Below are 26,289 nucleotides of genomic sequence, written 5' to 3'. Positions count from 1 at the left end.
TTTGACACTCTTGCTCTAAGCGGCGTTATGAAAGTGTTGTTTTGTATGTTCAACCAGGATCCACGTCCTCATATTTGCAACATATCGATTCTCGTTATCATGTCTCCTCTCCTCAGGCGGTGGCATTTGGACAGCTGCTGACGGCGACTCCGAGCCATCGCCATCTGACAGTGGCTGAAATTGTTTCTCCGTGTTGAGGGGGGGGGATCAAAATGTCAAAGTCTGTGCCGGCTCAGAAATTGGATCAGGAGGAAGTGCTGGAAAGTGTTTGACAACATCAGATGTGGGCTTAACCCTGACTCCCGAAGCTTCAGCTTCCCAAATCCCCGGCCCCCGAAAGAACTCCGGGAGATGATGAAGGTTTGTTTGGATTCTGTGTTGAGTCCAACTGGGGAACAATGGCGTTCAAATTTGCTAATATATAGCGCCGCCCTTGTGGCGTCACTCGAGACGACTAATCTGGTTTACTTCTCCAAAGAGATTTCATCTGGAGTGTAATTACAGCGGCCTTAAATGGATCAAAATACACATTAGAGTGATTGTTTGTGACCTGCGATGAATTTGAGGGTTAATGTGGTTAATTCAATTCACTTAGGACAACTTGGTTATCGCCCAAACAGCGGCAGCTAAGAGAACGCAACCGGACGGATATTATGCCTCGTGGCAAGGGCTTGTAAAAATATCAATCTGCGCTTTGCTTTGTAATATGCGGTCTCTCCGGAGTCTTTGATAAACTACACTTGATGATGCGGCTTGACAGCAACATAAAGAGCTAAAAGTTTTTTTTTTTTTTTTTTAAATGCCTTGCATTTGGCTTCTATTTCTAGTTGTGCAAACAGCAACTATCCTTATTTTGCTTGTATCAATTCACTCAACGGGAATCTAACTGTTTACTGCTATCGATGTAAACATTGGTCCAGGTAGTCGGGGATGAAGCTCTCGCCCGGCTCGAAATTCCGTTTTGTAACGGTTTCAAAGTAGGGTTTAAAGCTAGGGTTAGGGTTTCAAACTAGGGTTCATACTAAAGTTAGGGTTTCAAACAAGGGTTTAGAAGTTTCGAGAAGTTAAAGGGGAAGTCGAGTCAGAAATTTTCTTCACAATATGTTCTATTAACCCCCATTAATCTAATAAAGCTGTTATGATTCATATGGTGTGTGTGGAAAAAGACTAATGAAACCATTTTCATCCATCTCAGGCGTCGGCCATTTTGTCTTGTACTGCTGGCGACTGAACATGACATCACAGTTGCTTGCTAACGTCACATGACCAAACCCAGAAAACAGGTAAGCAAGCCAGCGTGCTCGTTAGGAGAAAAAGATTTGGATTTTTCGTCTTACTTGTTATTACCCAAAGGCAATATTCAACAGAATGCCACATTTAGACACATTTTTGACTTGACTCCCGGTTTTAAGATCACAGAGTGAAATCCTGACTTGCCACGTCGATTATGTAGGAGAAAAATAGCAACATGTTTAGGCTAACTGTTTGCCGCTCGTTCGCTTGCTCGAGGCTGCGAGATGCGTCAGCTCTACAGAAACGTTATGTTTTTTGTTTTTTGTTTTCCCAGAGAGGATTATTTTTGCATTTGCTATCAAATCCACCGAGTGACATGAATAGTCAAGATTGTTCATCCTCCTTTTGTGCTTTGCCTCTTCACAACTAAGTGACATTTCCCAGAGTCACGACTTGCTGACAAAAGTCGACGAAGGACAAAGTAAAGATGGCATTTTGCTAACAGCTTCCACACAACTTTGTCAAATATCCCAAGGATGTTCTCTTAACTAATTAATAGGATTTTTTTTGTTTTGCTTTACTTTGGAATGCACTGTAAAGCATAGTTGAAACTTGTTTTTCAAATTCTAAAAAAAAAAAAAAAAAAGCTACTTCTTGGCTCAAATTATTAATGGAGAAACACAGGAGCAATACATGAAAATATTATGAACTCGCAGTCTCAAGCCACTGAATCGAGCGCTTGTTCCGGTTGTCCTAGAATTCTTCGAGTTATTTCCAAGACAGCCAGCTCAGAGTAGAGACTATTCGCAAACATGAACTTTCATGGTCATGTTTTAATAAATGATTATCTCTGTGACACTTCATTGCTACACCTGTGCAGTCTTAACAAAATCCATCCATTTTATATAGCGCTGATCCTGATTCAGCTCACAGGTGAGAGAGGAGGCGGGCAATATCCGAGAGTGGTCACAATATCTAAGTTACGGTATGACCCCAGAGGATCCATCTAACCTAGTAACTCCCCGGCTAATATTAAGCTCGGTTTGATGTAGCGTGTGACAAAAACGGGGAACAATGTGCCAACAAAAAAATGGTCGTTAAGGTCAGGATTGAAATTTGAGTGAAATTTTAGCAGCGGTAGCAAACTGAGGGAAAAGTTCAAAAACATTATTTTGTGCTGCAACTGCAAAAAAAAAAAAAAAAATCTTTAAATTTAAACTCTATGTTTTGCTTTATTTTGGACTTTTTCGAGACAGTAACATCAAAGTGTGATGACAACCACTCGGCTAGAAAGTTAACGTTCCGGAACAAAAAGAAAAAACCAGCCTGACGGCTCAGGACAATAAGAGCAATTTGCAACGTGACAAAAGTAAAATCTGACACAATTCAGCTTCAAAACAAAGCAAGTCTTCGTTCTACCTGAAGAAAAAAAAAAAAAAGAATGGGAAAAGTGCCAAGATGTGGTTAGCAAGACTTTTCTATCCTCACTTTAAACATTGACCTTGTCTGATTTGACTGTCTCTTTCCATCACACTTGTTCAAAAAGGAATGAAGTACTTTTTCCCCCTGCTCACAATCCATTGAACAGACTCGTGTTAATTACAAATATATCCCGCACATCATTTGGGAAAAAAAAAAACCGGACAGGTATTTTAAATGAAAGATCACAAAGACCGTTTTCTTTTTCCCCTTCAATGTGTTGGAAATTAATGGTTTGTTGTCCCCGTGATAGTTTCCAAGGTTGGTGAAAATGAAAGGAATCATTTGTTCAGCAGGGGCAAAAAAAAAAAAAACAAGGGGGGGGGGGGGACCTTAAAAAGGTTGTCTAATTAGAGACAGACACAGGCAAGCCGACTCATTATCAGACAGCGCAGACACACAGCGTGAAAAACGGGGCTGATGTTGATGACGGATGACTTTAGTCCTCCCCTTCATCTCCCGTTCGTCAACACGAGCGAGGCGGCGGGACGTAAGACAAACCGTTGGGATGTGACAAGTACGTATTTCACGACGAATGCCGCTTTTTGTTCTTACGGGCCCGATTTATTCTTCGGGCCACGTAATTGGCCACGGCGATGATTGTTTGTCTTGCATGGACACAGGAGACTTGATTTTCACAGTCTTGTATTGGAGACCAAAAATAAATAAATACCGTACGGAACAAAGCTTTGGTGACTATGGCTACCGGCGTAAAATAAAAAAATAAAGAAATACATCCGATTTTTCTACATGTGCAAGATATATCAGGGATGGCCTCTTGACTATTTTTGTTTTTTAAACAAAATTTCCCCCCAAAATTTCAGTAGACATTAATGAACTCGTTCACTACCAATGACGAATATAGACGTAAGATAAAATGGAGAATGATTTGTTTTGGGATTAAAAATCTGACATGAAGCATTAATGGTGCGTTTTATACTCTGGTGCGCCTTATATAAGGACAAAGTTTTAAAATGGACCATTCATTGAAGGTGCGCCTTATAGTCCGGTGCGCCTTATAGTCCGGAAAATACGTAATTTAAATTCATATAGCTGTCCGACAGTAACATTCTCTGTATTCTATTCATATTGCTACCCTGCTTCAATTAACATCCGCGGCGCTGTTACAGTTACCTGTTTTTTTTTGTTTTTTTTGGGATGGTATTTCTGCTTTCTATAATTACAACGTGATGGTTGTGCTAAGAGCTGGATTAAGTCAGGTAAATCCCCTTTAAAGGCCCAAATACCAAATGCACTGCCCACCACGGCATGTGCTCATGTTGTCTCTCACTTGTTAAGCTTTACAAAGCCCCCCCTCCCGCCCCTGGAGGAGCTGTTTTCTTGCCCAGCGTGAAGCTAACCCTCATCGTTGGCAAGCGCTATCCGTCTTACTTTACTTCCACGTGTGCGCCTTCCAAGTCTTTCTCATCGAAGAGATCCAATTAAGCGCCTGTCATCCTGGGAGAGTTCAACCCGTGAAAAAAAAACAACAACAAACTTTTCAGAAAGCTGTTTGATTACTGAGGTGTGTTGTTCTTTGTTTGCAAACAGTCGGAGTGTGTGAGCTTCGCACGCCACCTGACAAAAAGCCTGATTACGACATGACATCATCCTTTGCCAGATGGATGGAAATGTCGTTCGATTTCTTTGAAAAAAAAAAAAAAAAAAGCAAACAATGAAAAGGGACACTTCCTGTTTTCGGGTTTCTTCTCTGCCCCTTGCTGATTGTTTTGAGAGCGAGGAAAAACATCTTTATAAAAAAAAAAAAAAAAAAAAAGGAAAATGTGTCAGCGAGGCTTTTATGTTTCTGTTTTTTGATGAAAGTTTGAGGATGTCTTGCATAATTCGTGGAATCCACAGTTGACTTCCTCAATTGTTTGGATGAAAACAACTTTTGTAAATTACTAAACTCGTGGACAGTTTTATCATCTTGAGCTCATTGTGGCTGACCTACTTGCCCTCGTATAGTTTGATGAAAAAAAAAACTTGGCTCATGTTAGTTACCCGAAGCTTATTTACCTGTTTTGTGGAATTTCCACTCCATTTCCCGATTAATGAATCACTCCGGGATACTTCTACTTTGGTCTCAGCATGAATGTGAGTCAACTGCACAAATATTTGACTCGCACACTGTTGATGTGATCTGACAGACCGTTTTTATTTTATTTATTTTTTTCGAAGCGACGAGACATGATGGATAATTGATGAAAGAGCCAAAACGATTCAACTTGCTCACTTGGCTCATTAAAACATCACTAAATCCAATTTGACCTCTAATAAGGTAAAATTTAGCCGAGGGATGCGTGGCTCATTCTGAATTTACATGCGATGACATTATCAAAGTGAGACTTTTACATATCGGGCTTCGGATTAAGGTGGATGAGAGCAGACTTTGCATTTTTGACATGGAGACCAATTAAGGGCGAAGCTGCAGGGCACGAGTTGACTGGCACCCTCCGGAGAAGCACAGGTGCCTGAGAAAGCCGTCTGTGTGAAAGCAACCCTGCTTACGTTGCCTCTTTAGAGCCTGAGGGGCTTTTTGCACCACACTGCTTGAAAAATAAAAAATGGATGGCAAAAGCTGACATTATTGTTTGCATTTCAACATCCAGCCATCATAGCTGACTTATGGCTGGCGTTTTTTTTTTTTTTTTCTTTTCTAAAATGGTTGACATGGAGATTCACTGAGTGTTTGTGCTGCTCAAAGATAATAAGCCCTGGTTTACCTGGACCAGCCTCAAAATTATATACCTCACATTATCCAAGTCAACTATGACGAGACATTTTTAGATAAGTAAGACAAGCATTTGGTGAAAATGAGCACTTTGACGCAGAAGCATTTGAGTCTGAACTCCGAGGGGGGTTATTTTATAAAGTAACGTAACCTTGTCGGAAATATAGCAAGACTTCCGGTGAGATTGTTGACGGCCATGAAACTTCTCAAACTGCAAAACTTTCTTGCCTGGTAGCAGTGATGCAACGTTTTACTCCAATGTCAATCCGTAAAGGACAAAATTGCCAAGTGTGTTAAAATATTTAGCTTTTTTTTTTTCTTATATTAGAACTGGGTAAAAGTTCCACTTTTTCTTCACTCACAAATGTTTTGAACAGAAGACAGACAGTCTTGCCTGAGGCTTGACAAAAGCGCTTCACGCTAAACGACACAAAAAAAAAAAAAAAATTCGTATTGCGACATGTACTGTGCAGACTCTCGATATACAAGCATGTCAGATCTTTGCCAGACGAGCTAATACAAGTACAGCGGCACCTTGACTTATGAGTTGAATTCATTCCACCATCAAGCTTGTACCTCAAAGCATCTTTACATTAAATCTGCTTTTTTTATTGAAATGAATTGATTACCATTTAAAAAACATTTTTTTCCTTACAGTGTACCAAATGAGTCCAGAAAGTCCATTTATATGAAAAAAGTGCAAAATCTCTGAATGTTCTCAACGCCCGTTTCTATGCCAACCACAATGCAAAGATGGAATCAAAAATATTCTTTTTAAGACTGTTCCACACAATGAATCGATTAATACGTCAGTCATTTCCAATTACTGTCACTTATTAAATCGTCAGTAATTTACTCCCGCGAACATTATGTTCTATATTGTCGAAATGTACTCACCCTCCCTTCCCCGAAATTCGAATCACACGTTCCCGCTGTAACGTCAGCTGGGCTTTGTGCGATAACAAGTTAGTTGAATCAATAATTAACGATTAGTCCTCGTATAAATTAGGGGCTTCATGTTTTTCTGTTTCAATTTGTTTTTGTGGGAGTGCAGTCATCTCTTAAAGAAATGAGTCTCTATAATTTCATACATTATTTGTTTTGATTTGAAAAAAAAAAAAAAGTGCCCATTCATTAGGGTCCAGTCATTGTGTCCAATTGGGATGCAGATGTGACTTAATGGAGGCTTTGAATCGACTTGTTCAAAACCAACGCATTCACTCACCATAAATAAAAATCTGCCAGCATATGCGAGCATGGAAACACAGTGATGTCACGTCTGCATCTCGGTGAGAAATAAAAAAAAGAAAAATCCTCCGTGAAACAATGCAGATGGGGAACCACACCCCTTTACCTTAAACTACTCTCAGCAAATGGCAGCTTTTTTTTTTTTTTACTCCAAAAGGAAAGAAAACATGTCTGAAAGGTTATAAATCTTTAATCAAACGACGGTGATGCTGCGCCTTGCTTCCAGCGCTCTCCTCCGCCTCGCTGGAGAGCAGATGCTGAGCTCTTCACATCTCTACGGATAAATCCCCTTTCCCCGCTACCAAAGTGTCGTGGGAGCTGCTCTCTGTGCACCGACGCCTCTCGCTTTTTTTTTTTCGGGTTCCCTTTTCACCAACTCCCACGAGAGAGGGGCCTGCGCTATTTTAGCGAGAATGAGAAACAGGCAGGAAGCGAACGTGCATAATTATCCCCCCCCCCAGTTAAGTATGCAAAACAGGTCTTGGTTAAACATGCAGAAGGGAGTTTATCAAGTTTACCGCAGACTGAGGACAAAAAAAAGGGCATATATTTATTCAATTTAGCTAGAAACCATTTTAAAGCGCACACCCCACGCTGTAAAAAATGCCCCAAACAAACTGATTGATAAATGAATGAATAAAACTCCAAATATGAAATATCAGAAATTGCAAGAGAATTTTCATTCCATTATTTTTATTGATAAAATTTGTATTGGTGGCGACACAGGCCTTGGATCACTCTTAATGTCGGACCGTGGAAGATAAAAATGTTCATCCTCATTTTGCTAAAAAAAAAAAAAAAACAGTCGGGCTGACTCGAGTGAATGTTAAAGCTGTTTAGTATTTATTCGCATTCAACCACGTGTAGGCCAGCGAATGTTTTGTGAACATGACGTTTCTGTGGGTTTGGAATTCTATTGACCTTGTCATTCCAAAACCTTTGGAGGAGACTCAAACCATGAATAAACACACACACACAAACGGCCTTTGTTACCACTCCAACCTTGACATTCTTCCGAACTCCATCCCAGTTTCTATTTAAAAAAAAAATCTCTTTTTTGCTGTGTCACCGTAGCGCATTAAGCTCCAGCCGAGTCATCTCGCATTCATCAGGTATCCGGCAAACATGAATTCAAAGCTCTGCAAACTTCACGTAAAGAAAAAGGGCCACCTCCATTTGTCTTGTCGCTCTTTATCAGCAATTGTTTAAATTTCTTCAGCGTGAGTGATTTCCTCCCGCAAGGTGTATTGGGTGATTGCCCTTATTCTCCCCATCCCCATCCGACACCTTCTCATCCTACCTCGCTATACACACTCACTGGCTTTGAAAGCTCACTTTCCAAGTCGCAAGCAATTACGCGACCTGCCAATGCATCTACGCGATGCTCCCGCTCTCGTATCAAAGACTGATTATGCATCGTGTGGCAGCACACGTCTACACGTATACATACGTCTTATATATTGCTATAATTAGCCGCTATGGCCTCCTTCGTCTTGTTTTTTTTTCTTCTTTATCTCCAGGTACATGCGTGATTCCTGCTTTAACAAGTCGACGTGAGTGAAGTCAGGTGATTGATGACATCGTCGTGTGGTACGTAACCACATTTCAACATATGTATTTGTACTTAATGTATGCATAGGCTTGGAAAATCCAGATGGTAATTATGTATAATCTGCTGTAAATAGCAACACTGGCTGCCACACTTATCAAGATAATAAAAGAATCAACTGATGGGCTGACTAAAAATTTCCCTTTTTCCTTGCGCCCATTAATCTCATTCATCTATAAATAATTACTTCCTGTTTACCGCCATCGTAATGTGCAGTTTGCAAGACAGCACTTAGCATAAAATCCATACGGCGTCAAAAGATGTCTGTAATGTAAACTACTCAAAGGACAAAATCACTTAGTTGGCTTGTACTCCAGGAAGTAATCAATGGCCACTAATGACCGATAATCGGAGCGATACAGAAGGTGGGTATGATGGAAAAGCTTCAAGCGCCATGCTATGGAAACTCTCTGTACAGGGGTGTGCTGACTTTTGCTCCCAGTCCTCGAATAGAAAAATCCATGTGCAATTTCTTCAGTCTCGTCTCTCATTAAAAGTTATTACAAAAATGTACAGTACTTGCTTTTGGGAGCGACTTACACGGTCATTGCTTTCGATTATTATAAAGTATTAGCGACGTGATTGCCGCGCGCTACGCTATGGGCCTTCATTTTGTATCACCCTCCATTAAAGTGGATTAAAACGTCAAGCAAAAAGTTACCGTACGCAAACAAGGCTCCAAAAAAAAAAAAATTGAAGTTGCAATAATTGAAATGTTTAAAATGACACCTGAAAGAGCGTGGCGCGGCTAAACGCCGCCGCTTGGCAACATCATAACTCACAGCTAAGAAATTTGCACTCCAGAGTATGCTGCGTGATTTAATTCATCTCCTGCCTCCCATTAGCATTCGTCGCCGCATCAAAGTCTTGCAAATGCGCCTAGGTGGGGATTTAACGGGAGACGTCTGGCTACACCGAGGGGATTTATTTCCCCCAAAAAACTTTGGTGCCACATTGGTGTTTGTCACAGATGGAGTTTGTCGACTTATTGTGCTTAATCACCCACCTCTTCAAAAAAAAATTAATAATAATCCCGGCGACCTGGCTTGGCTAATAATTCATATTCAGTCTCAATATTGATGTTTGAGACTTGTTTGGAAAAAATAAATTCAAAAGTGAATTGATTTGATGCCAAGGGTCGCCTTTATAAAACTCCTGAGTAGACCATTTTTCCGTAACATTTTCTATACTCAATTCCCCCCAGCTCATCAGTACAGCACTAATATTAGTCACTCATCTCAGAGACTAAAGAATACAAGACTAAGTCATGTGATTGTTTTTCTTTGTTATCGCACTGTTCGTATATGCTAATTAGCCTTAGCATGAAGCTAGCAGACTGAAAGGCTACTTACTGTATGTAACTTTTGTTTTTTTTCTACCCCATCTATGAATAACTTAGGCAATGTGTCCTTTTCAAAAAAGATGATGGCCATGAGCTCAACTACTTGGCCACCCCGAACCTACAGGCTCATTTATCTCACGTACATCTTTTTAGTTCTTTGAAGCGTTTCATGAAAATGTAATTGAACTCCGAATTGGCCAGTTTTTGATGCGATGCCCTTTAGAGTTTCCTCAGCAGATGACAAAAACAAAAAAAAAGGGGGTGGGCTGTTTCTACTTTGCCCTGCCTGAGGCTTGTCTCTTTACGGGTGTCTGCCTTCCCTCTATGAATTATGAAGCATAATCCCCCACAGGCTTCCCAGTGGGCATCAACGAATTGGGGGCCCTCATCGCAGCCAGCTGTTTATATGTTGCTCCAGTGTCTGTCCAAACCACGCTGGCCCCAAAAAAAATTGAAAGAAGGAAAGAAAGAAAGAAAAAGACACAATAATGCTGCAAGCACGTCCGCATTGGCGGGAAATATGTTGTCCACAATGTGAAATAGGATCTTTTAGGAGTCGCAGGTGTTCACATTATGAGTGAGACTGAAGCAGGGAAAAACAAATTATCATGGAAATTGCTAGAGAGCGAAAATAAGGATTCGCATCACTGAAACTGCAAATGTTTGCGTGAGGTCTTGTGCCTGACACAAACTATGTTGTGTGACACATTTTTCATAGGGATGAACAATTTTTATGCTCAAGGGCAGAATTTTGAAATCCAATGATGGACCAAGTCATTTAAAGAGCAGGAGGAAAATAAAGTTGTGTTTATGTAAAATACTTTCATAAATATTATCATTTTTTATTTTATTCACCATTAATTTAATTGTATCTAAATGACCAACCAAATTATTATTCATATTGATATAATTGTATCTATTTATTATATTTATCATTTTTTATATTCATTTTTATTTTATTCACAATTAATTGAAATGTATCTAATTGACCAAAAAACCAAATTATTGTTTATTATTTATATAATTATTTTTATATTTCTTTTTTTTCACAATTAATTTCATTATATCCAATTGACCAATCAACCAAACGATGCAGTATCTAACACCAGTGTCGGCACAGTCATTTTTGTATCGATACTAAATCTATTCACAAAGACCACAACTCATTTTGGTATGATCTTGCTAAGAAAGCAAATCTTAGTACTCAAAACTAAGTGCTATCCAAAGATGGGTAGTGATAATGCCGGTATGATCTCAAGCTTCACGAGTCTTCCGAGAAACCACGACGGAGACGTCACCGTCGACCGACATACTGTATGTGACTCATGTACAGTAGCTGCAAATGCACTTTTCATTTCCCCACAACAGAACCTCTGCTCTTCCAGCAAAAGACCCCCCACCGCTTCTCTGACTGGCACCATCGGCCCCCCTCAAGCTGTACATTATTAATGGAGCTTCTGTTGAATGTGCCTTTTGTTCCTCCATCAACGGACGAAAGGCACCATCTCCTCTGCGCTGGGTGGGGCCGTGGGGGGGTCTTAGGGTGGGCGGTCGGGTAACCCAAGCTAGTCACATCCTGCGGCGGGCTGTTCATCCATCACGTTAAAAGGTGGCACATCAATCATTAACAAGTAGCCAAGTGCTGAAAGAATGATGGACAGCTAGACAAATAAGTTAAGATGAAGTAGGGCAAGGTGATGCGGGCATTTACATCACTTCAAAAAGACGTTTAGTCTCAGCAGCAAATTATATTTCAAAGAAAAAAAAAAAAAATTCCTGGAACTGTGGTGTGCCATTATAATAATAATGCTTTTACATTTCCCAAAATAAAAGATGAAAACGCTAACACTGTAAGTTTTAGATCCTCTACGTTGCATGATTAAACTTTAATGATTAAACTTGACTTTTTTTTTTTTTCTTTTTTTTCAGGATGTGTGCATCAGAGAGAGAGTGCGGCAATTCTACTTGGACGCTTAAGGCGATGTACTTAAAAAGTCCAGGAAAGATTTGCCGGGAATTCCTGAAATGCCAGCAGTAAGTAGACCTTGTCTTATTTATTTTTAAAGACTGCGTCTGGAGGGTTACACAATTAATCCAGTCCAGTCCCCCCCAAAAAATTGTAATTTATATTTTAATTAGAAAAAAAACCAGCACTCTATAATATTGTACTTGCCTTGTTTGTCCACTTGGGGGCAATATCAGACAGACATTTTGTTCATTGAGACGTCTCGACTCCTCCCGGCTCATCAGTACGGCACTAATATTAATCATTATAGAAGATAAAGAATATGACTTGTTTTTCAACGTTTTACTACAAAAGGCTCGCTCATTAGCATTAGCATAAAGCTAGTGGACCGAAAAGCTACGGTAAGTGGTTCATTTAAATAACCAAGGTGTAATTGTTTTATCTTTTCGTTTTATGGATTAAAAATGCGTTTATCAACTTTTATCAAAGAAAGGATGTGCATATTGTTAACCTTTTTTTTTTTTCAAATTCATCTAGCTATATAACGTAAGAATTTATAGTACAAGTCCCGAGAAAGCCTTTGAGAGGATTTAAAGTGCAGGTATGTCGTAGAGGGGCTCATCCAGAACAGGATTAGTTTCTCTTTGGATGGATTTAACATTCGAGTGCCTTTTTTTTTCCTCGAGATTTCCATGTTTTTTCTTTGGTTTCTTTTGTCAAAGCAGCCCGAAGAAGACACACATCTCCGAGTACGGTATGGACTCACCTGTAGAAGCGAGGCACAACCAATCAATACGTTTACCACTGTAATCGATAAATACAATTACATTGTCATGAGTCGTACTGATGGACTCGCGGCGCTTCAGCGCCTCACAGGAGCAGATACTGAGAGCATTCCAAATCTATATACATTCAAATAATGACCACCGCTTGCTAGTCCATTAACACCAAGTTGACGAGGGCCTTATTTCCAAGAGCTTATTTTCGCAAAGCGCTAGGTTATTTTCTTTTAGTATTATTATAGACAGGCGCAGGTACAAGAGGCCAGGCGTCATGATAAGTATTTCCAATAAGAAGCAACTTAGCTAGGAACAAGCTAAAAGGAGCACAGAGAGTAAAGAATGTCTCAAGTGAGTAACACATAGCTTACTTGACGTCCGCTTGGACAAACGCACTACTTCACATGAATGCTAATGATGCTGGCTGTTCACTTGATGTGCAAATGAGCATGCAAATGTGACGCGGCTGAAATACAGCGTGTTCCGTCGAGGGCCCGGGAGGAGGCGCAAACGCGAAAGCATACGCCGCATGATGTTCTGCATTGTTTGTTGGAGCCAATATGCCCCGGAAAAAAAAAAAAAAGCAACACGTGGAGGTCTTGCAATACTTTTTAATTCTCACAACTTGTTTGGCAATGGCGAGTTGTTTTTCTGCTATCCTCAAGATAACGATAATACATTCACTTGAGAGCAAATTATATTCATAGGGGAGATGCACTGGAAATCAGGGTTGGGCAACCTACGTCCTGAGGGCCATCTACAGCCCACAAACTAATTTGTAGTGTTAACACATTTTGAGGAAACGGAAATTTGCAACTGAAGCAGGCAGATGGTCAGATAGTCAGCCTTTGAAGGTTACACCGATACTTTTAAAATAATACTGGGAAATGAGATGTAGCAAATTAAGCTAGTAGGCTAATAGCCTTCTGGTTGACAAGCTAACAGCAGCATCCTCTTATTTTTTTATTAATAATAATTGCACCTATTTCATGGCCTGTAGCAGTAACATTTGACATAGTCTTGGATTTTCATTTCCTCCCCCCCCAAAAAAAAACATGAATTGTATAATTTGAGTTAGCGTTTCAATTTTGCAGTACACTTAAGGAGGCTAGCAACTAGCACATCTCCAGGTCCTATTCTTCGACTTTTCTTGCTGAGATAGATGCCAAAGCATTGCAATAGTCATATGGTGTTTATTGCCAGCAAAAAAGTCTCGCACCATAAGGTAAGATAGGCTAGCCATAAAGTGTCCATTGAGGATGTGCTGTGGCTCTGACTTGAACATGACATTTTGCTTTACCTGCCGCCGTCCACTTTCTCTGCCTCATTACAAAAGGTTAATGGAATAACCAGACCCCTTCACACGCTTTCCGCCCGCTCAGCAGTCTGCTGTAACACGTTTGCACCTCTCTTTATCCACGCATGGCTTTTTTTTTGGTATTATTTTAGCTCCTCACGCCCATGTTTATTCAAAGTCACGCTGTTCTTTATATTCACGTGCCGGCCTTAAACTAGGCTATAGCTGCTCCATTCATTTTTCATGAAAAGTGCTCAAGCTACAACGTTAGCCTACAGACACACTCGTGTGCCTTTTAATTAGAGCAGAAATGACAGAACAATTATTCATCCAGCTGACCGAAAGGAAAAGAAGCTAAGAAGGACCACCAAATGGATTTTTTTTTTCTTTTTTGCTCCACCCTTGTCTGGCAGATATGAAAGTGACAGTATTTAATGGCTTCCATTCAAATGCCGCTCACGATGACAAGTCAGCAAGCGTCGGCCCACCAAAAAAAAAAAAAAAATCATAAAATATGGCCTGTCGTTTGCAACACGGGCAGCAGGTCCACAACAAATTCAAGGCCGTAAACACTTTTAGAGGGCAAAGCGGCCCCCGATCTAAAGGTCGGTGTCCGTCCCTGTTGTTTTAATTAAATTACAGTGAAGTCATAAAAGAAAAGATTCATCGCGAGCGTACATTTTACTGCCGCCTTAATGGAGCGAGATCAGCTGGCCGTCCCCTCCGTTCACGTTAAAAAGTGGCTCATCTCATCAACGTGTCCGCTCGCTGATTGCTCCCCTTGTCGTACAGGAAACCATCTCCATTTCCATCAAATCAGTCATGACCCCACTAAATGGCGGCGTGAGCTCAATCTGTCAGGAATTGAGTTTCAGACACGGAGGACGCAGGTTCCAGTCGGACCGAATTGACGTAAGACCGAGTCTATCTGGATCTTTCCTAGCGCACCTATTGAGTGAACGATCAATTTAAATTGGGATTCTTTAAAACTTTCCCTGTCCCCTGCTAAAATCTCTCACTGGACAAGTGAACAAAAAATGGTGATTAGACACCCTCTGGTGGAAAGTCATTCCAAAAACTGCTTGACTGTAAATGCAGTGTTGATCATTTCTCCTTTCTAAATGTTCACAATGTCTAAATCACATGCGGTGAGTGATTAGATTTGCTCTGTTTGTGCATTTCGTAAGTTTTAATAGTCAATACGCGTCATCCCCGGCAACCCAAAATGGCGGCAATCTACACAGCAGCAAGTCTTGAACTTTTTGGGGTTAGCAAGTATTCATACGAAAGAAAGTAAGTCGATTGTGTAAATAAATTAACATTAAAATATATTCCGCTGCTTTAAATCATTGTGACGTGCGTACAATGCAAGTCAATGGTGTGTATTTTAAATACATAAAAACATGCAAATGGCTTTCAAGTGAGTCAACTTCGGTTTGCACAAAAATACCATCAACAAAAAAAAAAAAAAAGATACAGAATAAAATGTATGCATCCTGATACGTCCATAAATGTGTAGGAAATATATATTTTTTTCAAAGTCCTCCCGTGTACCTTTGCTAGCTCAGTCGCCTCATCTTATGATAAAATGAGGCCGCCGTCAAAATGGCCGCCACGCCTAGTACAAAGAGAACGGCCACAGCGATCCCCAGGCCCATCGAGGCGCCCTTGTCGTCACGCCGGACGTCGCCGGACTCAACTGCGCGCACACAAAAAAACGAAAAGTATTACTTGACGGAGACGCTCTGACGGCACAGGAAATTATGCGACTCCAGATTGAAAAAAAAAAAAAAAAGTTGTTTATGTTCAAATAGCAGGGGAAAAAAAAAAAAACACTTACCCTCTTCTTTCGATTGAGTGGCTGCTGGAAAGATAGGGAAGAGTATTTCAATATGAGAGATGACGTTTTGAATAGTCGCTGTACGATAACAACCGGGCTGACGTTTTTTTTTAAAAGAGACTGAGAAATACAACTTTGTCATATAAAGCCACCGCGGCTTTTAGCACCACGCATCCATCTTTTCTCAATCATCAGGTTGGAAGCTTTAAAAAAATCTTTAGCCTCCTGTTACGAGGCTTTTTCGGCAACAGCAATCTTCCGAGCCAATTTGACTTGCTGTAGATTAATAACTCCATCATTAAATCAATCAATATTTAGCGCTATGGTGTTTTTCATCGCTCACTAATTACGAACGTCTGTTCAAACAATGTCAGAGGATACGTACGCTCATCGGCTTTTGCTTTTATGGGCACGGTGAGCAAGGACGGCTCATCGATGCTCTGTTGGACGACCGTCGTCTCCACATTCCTCCTCCTCCGATTGTTGCATTGCTGTGGATTGTCACGCGGTTGTCGGATTTTCTGTTTTTGGTTGGAAATAGACGCCGTCTTACCTTGAAGGAACTGCAAGCGCTTTGCTCGCAGAGTCTCGTGATGCAATGGAGGTAGTAAGTGGAGATGGTTTCGTTCTGTTGCTCAATGAAGCGGAAGGCCGAGAAGTAGAAGCGGGCTTTTTGGCTTTCGCCGTTTTCCAGAATGGTGGTCAGCTCGGCGATAGAGCATCTTTCGAAACAAAAGACCAACCTCATATATTCGAATTAAAAACGAAAATCTTTTTTTTTTTCTTTGGACTTACGGGACAAAGAGATTAAAGAAGGTGGAGTTGGTTGGATGCGGTGACACTGAAGCGTAGCAGCGATCCAGAAGCACAAAGTACCTGTGGAGAAACAATGAGGCCCCCAGCACCGAGTCAGAGACTCCAGGTCACAGGCGGAAGCCTCAAATTTACAATCTATCAAGATCAACGTGGTCGAAGACAAAAGGTGAGCCACCCAGGAAATATCCAGTACCATTTATCCAATACATAAACTTTATAAACGGAAGCCACAACGATTAAAAGTTCTTACTGCGACGTCAAGTTGGAGGCAACCACCTCCACGTAGATCTTTTTTCTCAATTCCACGCCCTCCTGTGGCATGATGAGGGGACTGGTGTAGTTTTCATCCTGGAAAAATTAAAACACGTTAAGGATGAAGATGGCATTAAAAGCTTAGCGAGTTTGTTAGCGGTACCTGGAACAAGGTCATGCTGAGAGTGCTGATGAAGCTGCCATTGTTGTCTTTCAGAGCAATGGAAGCAGACGACCTACAAAAACCAGAAGGCACAACCTCGTTGGCGACACCTTACCACTTCTCGACGTGTCGTTTTAGCCTACTTACACGTCCACCTGGGTGTTATTGAGAAGATACTCCAAAGGGTACGCGCACGAGTAGAAATATTTCAGCTCCGCGTTGTAGGTGATGGTACCGACGGTGGGGTCGGAGGAACGCAACACGCCGCTGACGTTGACTCGTTGGATGTTCGAAAAGTCGGAAAATAATCCCGTTCCGGGTGCGCTTGTGGTCTAAAGAGAATTCCATTGAGAAATTGAACTTTTTCAAAACCAGCCTAAAATAGATCTTACCAAAAAGTTACTCCCGCAAGCGTTCCCCTCCCGGATGGGGAAGCTAAATCTGACCACAGGGGGCGTGACCGTCTCATCCAGACTCCCCTGACATTCCGAATTCCCGACCATGTGGTTGAGGATCAGTAAAGTCTCATTGTATCCCGTGTAGACCACCGGGCAGATTTGAATAGCCAGGTCGATACCGGATGTGCCGCACACCACTGCGATATCGGTATATTCTGATCAAAAAAGATAAAAAAAAAAAACAGAAACTGGAGCAGACGTTTAAGTTGATTTTAACGACATTGTTTGGGTTGCACATATCTACCAGCACATTAGTCAACATGCGGGCGGGTCAATACATGAAGTCGGTGTATTGTCCTCCAGGGCATTTGTCTAAACTAAAATCAATACTCCCCCCCCCACCCCCTCCCCTCACGGATGTACGTTAAAGGCAATCTCACCAGGTCGTCTGGCGTAAACTCCGCAGTCAGAGAGGTTGAGGGCCTCTCGGCCCGCAATCCACAACCACGTCAGGATGAGGAACCCGATCAAAGCCATCTCCCGTCGTTCTGAAATCTGAGGGAGAAGCGCAAATGTCATTTCAGAAGAAGATTAATCCGGAAAAGGCATTCCTGGATTAGGGTAGAAAATCCATTTCGAGGGAGCTAACCTTACCTCAATCTCTCGGCCCAGTTTGCGATGAGGACGTCCGGTGGAGACCCTTTTATATGCGTTGACCTGAACACTTTGTTGAGAACTGTTTCGGGATTGGAGGGGAACAGGGTCAAAGACAACAATTCGCTTTTTGTGGTCATCTCCTCCAGGCAGGTGATGAAACCCAACGCAGGACTTGAAACAAACATTTTTTTTTTTTTTTCCTCCTCGCTAATGTGAAATTTAAGTGGGGGAATGTTTGCTAGCTATTGAAGCAGAACTCCAAAAAGAGGGCTTGTTGTCTGTTTGATGATATTTATCTTAGCGTTTTGCGTGACTGTGAGTTTTTTTTAAAAGAAAATTCAAGATTAGAATCGAAAGACCAAGCAAGATGTCCCGTAAAATGATCTTGTCAGCTGAGCCACCTGAGAGAAAACTCAGATCCGGGTCAAGATAAAGGATGGCTGTCTGCGTTCATCATCCGTGCCGTGTTGTGATGACATGACCCCACGCGGGTCTTCTTCCCACTTTGGGTAAAAGATTTCAGTGACCCGAAGCAGGCGGGATCACAGTTTTCGCTCCACTTATTCCATCGTTTCTTGTGCGTGATGGAGACATGCTCACATAATGGCAGTTGAAAGTCGGATTAGAGTGCAGCCAGTCATGCACGTGAGGTCTAGACTTTTATTACACGGGTCACGGCGAAGGAGAATCAATCCAGGGAAAATTGGAAAAGTTCATTCTGGCAATCACAAAAGGCGGTAATATTTGGTACTGTTGCCGTTTGGGGAAAAGGCTCACAAAATGGAAAAAATCAATTAAAGTGAGCACCCAGAAAAAAATAAAATAAATATATATATATAAATATATATTTATATATATATATATATACAATATATTATATATAAATTATATATATAATTTTATATATATATTTTATATATATATAAAATTATATATATTTATATTTATATATATATATGTACTTAATATATATATATATATACACCAAAATACAAAAGCTTTCTCATCTATTTGCTATAAGCACAAGCTATACACGTGAAAATTTTCCTTTTTATTAAAGTATTTTCAGCACCTAAAGCACAAACGTTCTTTAAAATGTATTTCAAAAATGCATCTTTAAAAAATGATATTTATTATTGATGAACTAATTTTAAATCATGCTTCTATACTTTTGGTCAGTATCATAGTAACAATGCACCCATCTTAAGATATCTGCCTTATAATAAATTCAAACTATCTAACTTGAAGTTTTTTGTTTTTTTTTGTCGTGTACTTAAAATCTAACAACACCTGAAACACACATTTAGTGACGTGTGTGCAAATTAATGAACTATTGTGTTTATAATTTAATATGTTCATTTAAAGGCGGGGTTCCAAACTCCTGAGGCTGTCGAGGAGGAGGACGCTAGCACGTGTGACTTCTGCAGGAGGCGAAGCGACAGCAGTACGAAGCCGACGCTCGTCCCGCCCAGGATGACCACGCCCGAGATGAGCGCCGTGGTCACCGGATTCATCAGATGGGAGGGGTCACCTGGCGCTGGCAGGTAAAATGGAGCGTGTGGACAGTGAAAAGAAATTTAAAAGTCAAATTTAAAAATGTATTCCAAGGACAGAAAAATTGTTATCAGTCCTAGCATCTCAGAAAGTTGTTAAACATTTTCTGTCGTTCATAAAATTAGCTTACCTAGCTGAGTGTTGTTGACAGCGGTATCATCTGGAATAAAAACAGAAATGGGTTTTTATTCAATTGACCTTATAGCGAAGCATCAATCCGAAGAATGCGTTCGTACCACTCCTGGTGATGATCGGCCCGGCGCTAATGACGGCATTGCCGCTGGCGGCCGGAGTCGAACCGAGTCCGGCCCCTTCGTCCCGCCTTCGCCGCCGCCCGCAGATCTACCAAACACGTCACGGGTCACGCCAGAATAGTCAAATCAGCTCCGATGAAGTCCTACCGGCATGAGCATGATGCAATCGTCGCTTTTGCACAGCTTGGTGACGCAATGCAGGAAAACGGTGGACATCTTCTGGTGCCGGTGCTTGACAAAGCGGAAAACCTCAAAGGAGAAACGTCCCATCTGACTCTTGCCGTTCTCAAAAACGGTAGTCTGAGGATCTTTGTAGCAGCTGTGCCGAGACAGAGAGAAAAAAGACGTTTCAGAGGGGACGGACGGGGCATGAATGGCTAATAGCTCCTCTTTTGTGGTGGCCGGACAAGTCAGATTACCCTAGGAAAAGGTCGTAGCGAAGTTCATCATTAGGATTCCCTGAGGGAGTTGTGTAACAGTAGTCCATCAAGATGTTCCAACTGCGAGGGGGGGGGGGGGGGACACAAAACGGTGAGATCGAGACCCGACTGCACATGGGAAAACGCGCTCGGGCCTTTCTCCTACTGTCACGGCCCGGCGCCTCGCTGTCGTATAATATCATAATGGCGGCGGCGGTTGACTTATCGAGTCGGCGTTAAATAACCGACTTTGCGCTACCGTTTGTCCAGATTGGTGGCCTTGACTGCAGCAAACACTCTGGTCTTCAAAGCCAGGCCGGCCATTGGTATGGAGAGCATTTGGTTGTATGTGGAGTCCTGAAGGAAAAGGAATCACATGATGACATTTGCATATTCATTGCAAATCAAAATGGGAAAATTGTTTGTAAAAAAAAAATAAAAAAATACTCATTTTATGATTAGATTTACATTAGTCCATAAATATACAGTACATGGCTTAAGACAAATGTTTCTTGTTTACTAGGAGGGCAGTGACCCCAAATTTGACCTCAAATCATTTTAAACTTCATTTGAAAAGAAATGATTATTTCATGATAATAATCACAAACGATCATCAATCATAGTTTTACAATCGTTTTGCTTTGTCCACTATTTTAACAATTTCTTGTCAAACGACACATCGTCACGGTGACAGAAACGACTCGCAAACCACCGAGAAATAAAACATTCTATCTGAAACGAGTGGACACTTGGGCGAATACTGATATTTCTGAACCCCGACCGACCAAGATCTCGACTCGAGGTCCAAACGTGGACGTGCAGGGAATGGAAGGAAGGCGAGCCGGCTCACTCACATTGTACAGCATGAGACTCAGCGTGCTCACAAACGTGCCGTTGCTGTCCTTGACGGATATGGCGGCTGACGAACTGTGAAAACATGCAATGTGTGTGAGCTTGGGCGCCATCCATAATAAACATGGAAATGATCAATAACTCTTTACAGCGTCATCTCACCTCAAGGCTTTACGCAGCAGCGCTTGAATTTACACAAAAGAGTTGCTGAGGTATTCATTCACTCGATCAATTTGTATGGAACAATGTCAATCTTTTCGTCATTCCATCATTGCCTTAGGACAACATTTGTGTCAATTCCAAGAATTGAGGCAAACCGGAATGAGCTAGTCATTATCAATTACTGTATTTCGATGTTGGTAACTTTGGAAGTATTTTCCGGGTTTGGGATAAAAATTTTGAGAACCATCGATTGAGAGTTTTCGACTGACGTGCATGTTCGATGAGCAAAATGGTTTTCGATGAATCGATTAATCGTATCCCCTCCGATGGAAAACAATATGGGGTTTGTTTCATGATCGCCCGACTCCCGATTGATTAGGAAAGTAGTAACAGGAAGAAAAAAAAAAAGCCAACTTACGAAGCCAGTTGTGAGTTATTGACCAGGTACTCCAACGGGTAGCTGCAGCTGAATTTGTACAACAAACCAGGGAGGTAGCTGATGATAGTCGGAGGGTCGGGGGTGTCAACGAAGCCGGAGACGTTCCCGATTTGTACCAGCGACATGTTCCCGTAGGCGTTGGGTCCCAAAGCTGTGCTGACCTGCGGAGGAAGCAAACATTTCATCACTTTCCACCAAGCCAGTAAACAGTTTAATGAAGCTAATATTGATTGAATGCGCGTGTGTGTGTGTGTGTGTGTGTGTGTGTGTGTGTGTGTGTGTGTGTGTGTGTGTGTGTGTGTGTGTGTGTGTGTGTGTGCGTGCGCGTGTGTGTGTTCACCTCCAGGCTATTGCCGCAAGCTTCCAGAGTGCTGAGGCCGATGCTGAACAACACAACTGTGGGGAAAGTGTTGTTGTTGATGAAGCCGCGGCATTGGGCGTCGCCATGTTGACCGTTGAGCGCCAGGTCCGTGTCGGTGTAGCCGGAGAACAGCACCGGGCAGAAGTTGATCTTCACCGTGATGGTCTGCACGCCGCAATACACGCTGACGTCCCGTTCGCCTTTCAAACAACAACTGAGTGAGTGTTTATACTTATTGGTCAACAATTACCTAGGGGGGTGCTGACTTGTGCAAATCCATATTGTCATCATGTTGACATGTACAAGTGTAAAATTTTGTGAAGTCAAATAAGATGACATTATTTTACCTTAATAATAAATCAACCTTAAATGCCAAGTCATTCAACATTTGGAGATTTAAAATGTGAGCATCAAGAGGCAAACTTTATTTCGATGAAATGAAAAATTTGTTTTTTTCATTTGGGGAAGCCGATTGTCAACGCGGAAGGCTGGCATCCATTTTGTTAATAATTGTATACAGTGTAAGCCTTTTCTTCTGTCTGCCTTTAATCAAGATAACGCTTTGTCCCGATCTAATCTGTAATATTGAAAACTCGCTTTATAACGAACTGCACTGCATCATACTGACAGGTGAGTCAAAAAAAGATTCCATTAAAATCTATTCAATATTTCAATATGGTCAGACACCCCTCCTTATTAAATGATTAAAAATGATCAGACAATGTGATGAAGTGCAGCTCAAAATGGCTCTCATTACAATCGGCAAGTCCAAATGAGGTTTTGAGTCGATTTGTCGTAATTATCGACAATACGAAATGTAACGCGGTCCTGATGTTGCGTGCGTGCGTCATCCTCACCGGGAAACCTGCTATGCTGGTTAGCATCACAATTGTATCCGTTAAACTGAGCCGACACCGAGGCGACGGCGCTCATCAGGAGTAGGACGAGGAAGCGCATTTGGGCACCGGCCAGAGCTTTAGCCGCCGTCATCTTCAGAGGGTCGACATGGCGCTGCCGTACGTTCCCCGGGACGGACGCTCCAAAATGGCGTTTATCTCCCGAGAGCCAGAAAGTCCGGAGGCGACTGCCCTCTGTGACCTCGAAGCTAAAGTAGCGCCACCCTCTATCTCCGGATTCTCCGATCCCCCCCCCTTCTGCCCCTCCCCCTTTTTGGCCTCACTCGCTCATGACGGTCGCCAATCTGGCCCCTTTTTATCAAGGCCTTTTTAAGTCGGGGTCGCGCCTCGTTTCACCCCCACCGCTTCCTTTTCGACACCTGTTTAACCGTTTCCTGATGCCTTCAAAGCCACGCCACCAGGGAGAAGGCGTCCTCGCCCCGCATCAGATATGAAAGATAGCGGCGCCCATTATCCAAACATGGCCTCGGTGACGGACATGGGAACCTCCATCAGATCTGAAACGGCCTCAACAAATCTTTTCACGGAGCCCCGAAACCCGAGCCGGCCGCGCCGTTTCCCACTCGCCTCCGCCGGTTCTGATCATCACCTGTCAGCTGGCACAAACGCCGGGCCTCAGAAAGGCGGGGGGAGTCGTATATGAGGGAAAGGGGGGGGCCGCAAATTAAGCTGTCATCGGCCACCGCGGCGGCCCGCATTCACATTCGCATAATAGTCGGCTCATGGTCCGACGCGGAGCTGTCTGTAAGCCATTGGGATGCACAAAGCGTCGCTAAAAGGCTATCCGAGGCCTACGTCGGGATGTACATTCAGAAAATGAAAAAATGCCCAGTTTGTATTCTTCTTTTGTACTCGAGGTCATGCGCTAACCCGGGTGTCTTTTTATATGCTAACGTCAACTCCACTCGATTTTCCGTCACGCAAAACTTGCTCAGTTGATGATAAAACTTCTGAATTTTGAAATCAAAAGCTCGGGGATGCTCTATGCACCTTCTTCAGCGTCGACCTACTCTTCAAAACAGGTCTTCCCATCCTCCGACTCGTGCCGGCCCACCTGCCTCACGTGTCGGCCTCCGATCTCGTTTGGAATTCCTGACGAAGCCCGAGGCTGTTGACGATGAGGTAGAGCTGAAATCAAATATGGACCGCGTCCAAGCAAACAAGTGGCGGGATCAGATGGTCACAAGCGCGTGAAATGAATACATATGCTAAGCCCGTTAGCATCTTTCTTATTTTACAACTCCCACCCTGCTAATGACCTATTTAGTCAGTGCGTTCTACTTCTGGGCGGGCTTGTCTTTCAGACGCACGACTTTCTTGACACATCACATGACAATCTGTTATTAGCCCTAATTTTAATAGCCTGTTGAAACATGCTTATGCTGCATCATTGATTGACAAACATCCCACAAACACCATATTAATCAGACTAGAAGGCATTTTATAGATTTTTTTTTACTCCCCTTATTCCTCCTTAACGCAAACGATGCAGCAACAGATTATTTAGAAATAATCACAGGCATATATTCTTTATCCTCCGCCTCGTTTGTCTGCCTGACTTTACTATAGTGCCACCCGGTGGCCAAGACGTGCACACCGGAAGGCGTAGCAATGAATTAAGCTCCAGAGTGTTTATTAATTTACAGTCTATCGAATTGTTATAATGAGTGTTATTTTCCTTATTAATGGGTGAAATCGATAAACGGAATATTGGCAAACAACATTCACACAAGGCAATTTCGTTTTACGTTGGATATTTTGTAGTTTGATATGGTTTTATTCGACACAGCCGTTAACCGCTCTGAAGCAGTTTCTTAACCTTTATTGAACCAGTTGAAAATGTTCACAGCACAGCACGCCGCTAAACAAAAATGTCTCCAAAAAAAAAAGCATGAGTGATGAAATGATGATCAATTTACTCACAAATTGACTCCCTGTGAAATCTTCCTGAAAACATCACCAGTCGAGTTAATGTGTTTTTTTTTCTAGTGGGCGTTCACAGTTTGATTTGAGATTATTTTTTATTCCTACTGTTTCTTGTGGAAAAATCATTTCAAATGTATTCATTATCTGCAACGTCAACCATCGTCATGGAGATTCGAAAGATTTTTTTTTTTTTCTTCCTCATGTCGGTTGCCATCGCGCATTTGGGGCCGTGCTCTGGTGAAGCCGTGTTTGCGCGTCGTTGCACTCAAAGACCTTTAAAGGCCCACGAGTCACAACGCACCGCCACTTTCAAGATGTGCCAAATAGAGCCGCCGTTATCTGATGGAGCTGAAACATCTACGCTCGTCCAAAAGCGCACAGTGGCGCTGGCGTCACAAAACCTGTGAGAGTCAGACCGTAACCCGACGCGCCGGATTGAACACGGCCTGGAAGGTGAAGCCCTCATCAAAGGCGCTGCTAAGATTCAAACCTCAGTGAGCTTTGATTCCAAAAGCCAGAAACTTTATTTGGGTGGAAAAAGTGGATACGTTTTCTTTCTTTTACGTTTTGAAGAAAAATAAAAAGTTGACATCTGACGGTATGTTCTCGTCTATTGCGAGCAAGTTTGTGGAATATTTTTTTTCGAATGTTTGTCTCATGCTATGTGTGCGTGTGTGTGAGGGGGGGGGGGGGATTGGTCGCCTTTGACACAACCATTTGTGATGCGTTCAAGGACATCTCCGAACGTGTCACAGCGTTAAAAATAAATTGGAATTGTTTTACTGGTAATAAAATTGTGAAGGAAACAGATTCAGAAAGTAAGGGAGGCCATGTCCCCTCTATACCTCCTCTCAACTACGGCCCTGTTCACCTCGGGCCAACTTAGCATCGGTGGGAGTGTCACGTATGTGCGAGTCCCAAGTTAATGTGGGAGGCAAAAAAAAAAGCACATGAACTCCACGCAGGAAGGCAGAAGCCAAAATTCAAACTCGGATCTTTTCTTTTTTTTGCAAATGTGCTGCCCAATGCCCACTACACTACTGTACTGCCTGATTTCAATTAATTCGTTTCTACTAAATTTGGCATTTGAATTGACCGTTTTACTTGTTATTACTGAAATGATGAAAAACAACAAAACTGTAGAAAAAAAAGGATTGTTTTGGTCTCCTGCAACAAATCCAAGTGGAGCAGGGAAATTCAATAGGACGGTCATTGTTTATGAAAGCAACTCAATACTTTCTCCTTGCCCGAGTATGGTGGATGTGTGGACATTCATTCAATAAAATTTAAAAGAAAAATAATCTGCATAAATATAATATAAATTGCATTTTTAATGTCATATGAGTGTTAAAGAATTTTGTTAAAGCCCGCAACTTAAAATAAGACGTTTGACTTGAAGCGTTGAGCAGGACACATGGTTCTATGCTGCCCCTCTGTGGTCAGCAACTGTCACTGCACCACAAATGCATTTTCCACCCTGCGGTTCTGGGTTCAAAGGTCACAGCTCAGGTAGGCGGGATATTCGAGGCAAAACTGTGCTTCCAGGTAGGAAAAACAACTCCAGGAGCCATCTGTACCTGGAGCAGAATATA

The 26,289-nt window shown here is 42.0% G+C and overlaps 2 protein-coding genes and 1 long non-coding RNA gene across 4 annotated transcripts; 1 reads left to right on the top strand and 2 right to left on the bottom strand.

Annotated features, from left to right (window-relative positions):
• The first annotated feature begins 256 nt into the window (after positions 1–256).
• LOC147054169 (uncharacterized) lies at positions 257–22,770 on the top strand. Its single transcript, XR_015066768.1, has 7 exons — positions 257–360; positions 1,196–1,283; positions 8,215–8,284; positions 11,575–11,679; positions 16,813–16,943; positions 19,179–19,357; positions 21,840–22,770. It is a non-coding gene; the product is annotated as an uncharacterized LOC147054169 (long non-coding RNA).
• On the bottom strand, positions 15,247–17,693 carry LOC147054170 (zona pellucida-like domain-containing protein 1). The gene is made up of 10 exons (XM_085917234.1): positions 17,597–17,693; positions 17,151–17,371; positions 16,906–17,090; positions 16,759–16,831; positions 16,594–16,691; positions 16,323–16,403; positions 16,081–16,249; positions 15,913–16,018; positions 15,528–15,551; positions 15,247–15,386 (listed from the first exon to the last, which is right to left on the bottom strand). The coding sequence occupies exons 1-10, from the start codon at positions 17,691–17,693 to the stop codon at positions 15,247–15,249; spliced, it is 1,194 nt and encodes a 397-aa protein (XP_085773360.1).
• On the bottom strand, positions 18,892–24,811 carry zpld1b (zona pellucida-like domain containing 1b). 2 transcript variants are annotated; one of them, XM_085917232.1, is made up of 11 exons: positions 24,695–24,811; positions 23,782–23,899; positions 21,834–22,054; positions 21,473–21,654; positions 20,895–20,967; positions 20,300–20,397; positions 20,041–20,121; positions 19,769–19,940; positions 19,604–19,709; positions 19,498–19,527; positions 18,892–19,350 (listed from the first exon to the last, which is right to left on the bottom strand). In XM_085917232.1, exons 2-11 carry the CDS (start codon positions 23,801–23,803, stop codon positions 19,169–19,171), a joined length of 1,167 nt encoding a protein of 388 aa, XP_085773358.1. In that variant the 5' UTR covers positions 23,804–23,899; positions 24,695–24,811; the 3' UTR covers positions 18,892–19,168. The 2 variants fall into 2 exon arrangements, with proteins under 2 accessions (XP_085773358.1, XP_085773359.1); XM_085917233.1 differs by lacking the exons at positions 23,782–23,899; positions 24,695–24,811 and adding an exon at positions 22,712–22,844.
• Positions 24,812–26,289: the final 1,478 nt, after the last annotated feature.

Source organism: Syngnathus leptorhynchus, chromosome 7, assembly GCF_054491065.1.
Source record: "Syngnathus leptorhynchus isolate UIUO chromosome 7, UIUO_Slep, whole genome shotgun sequence".
Taxonomy (NCBI): domain Eukaryota; kingdom Metazoa; phylum Chordata; class Actinopteri; order Syngnathiformes; family Syngnathidae; genus Syngnathus; species Syngnathus leptorhynchus.
This window is presented reverse-complemented; position numbering and strand designations above follow the sequence as displayed.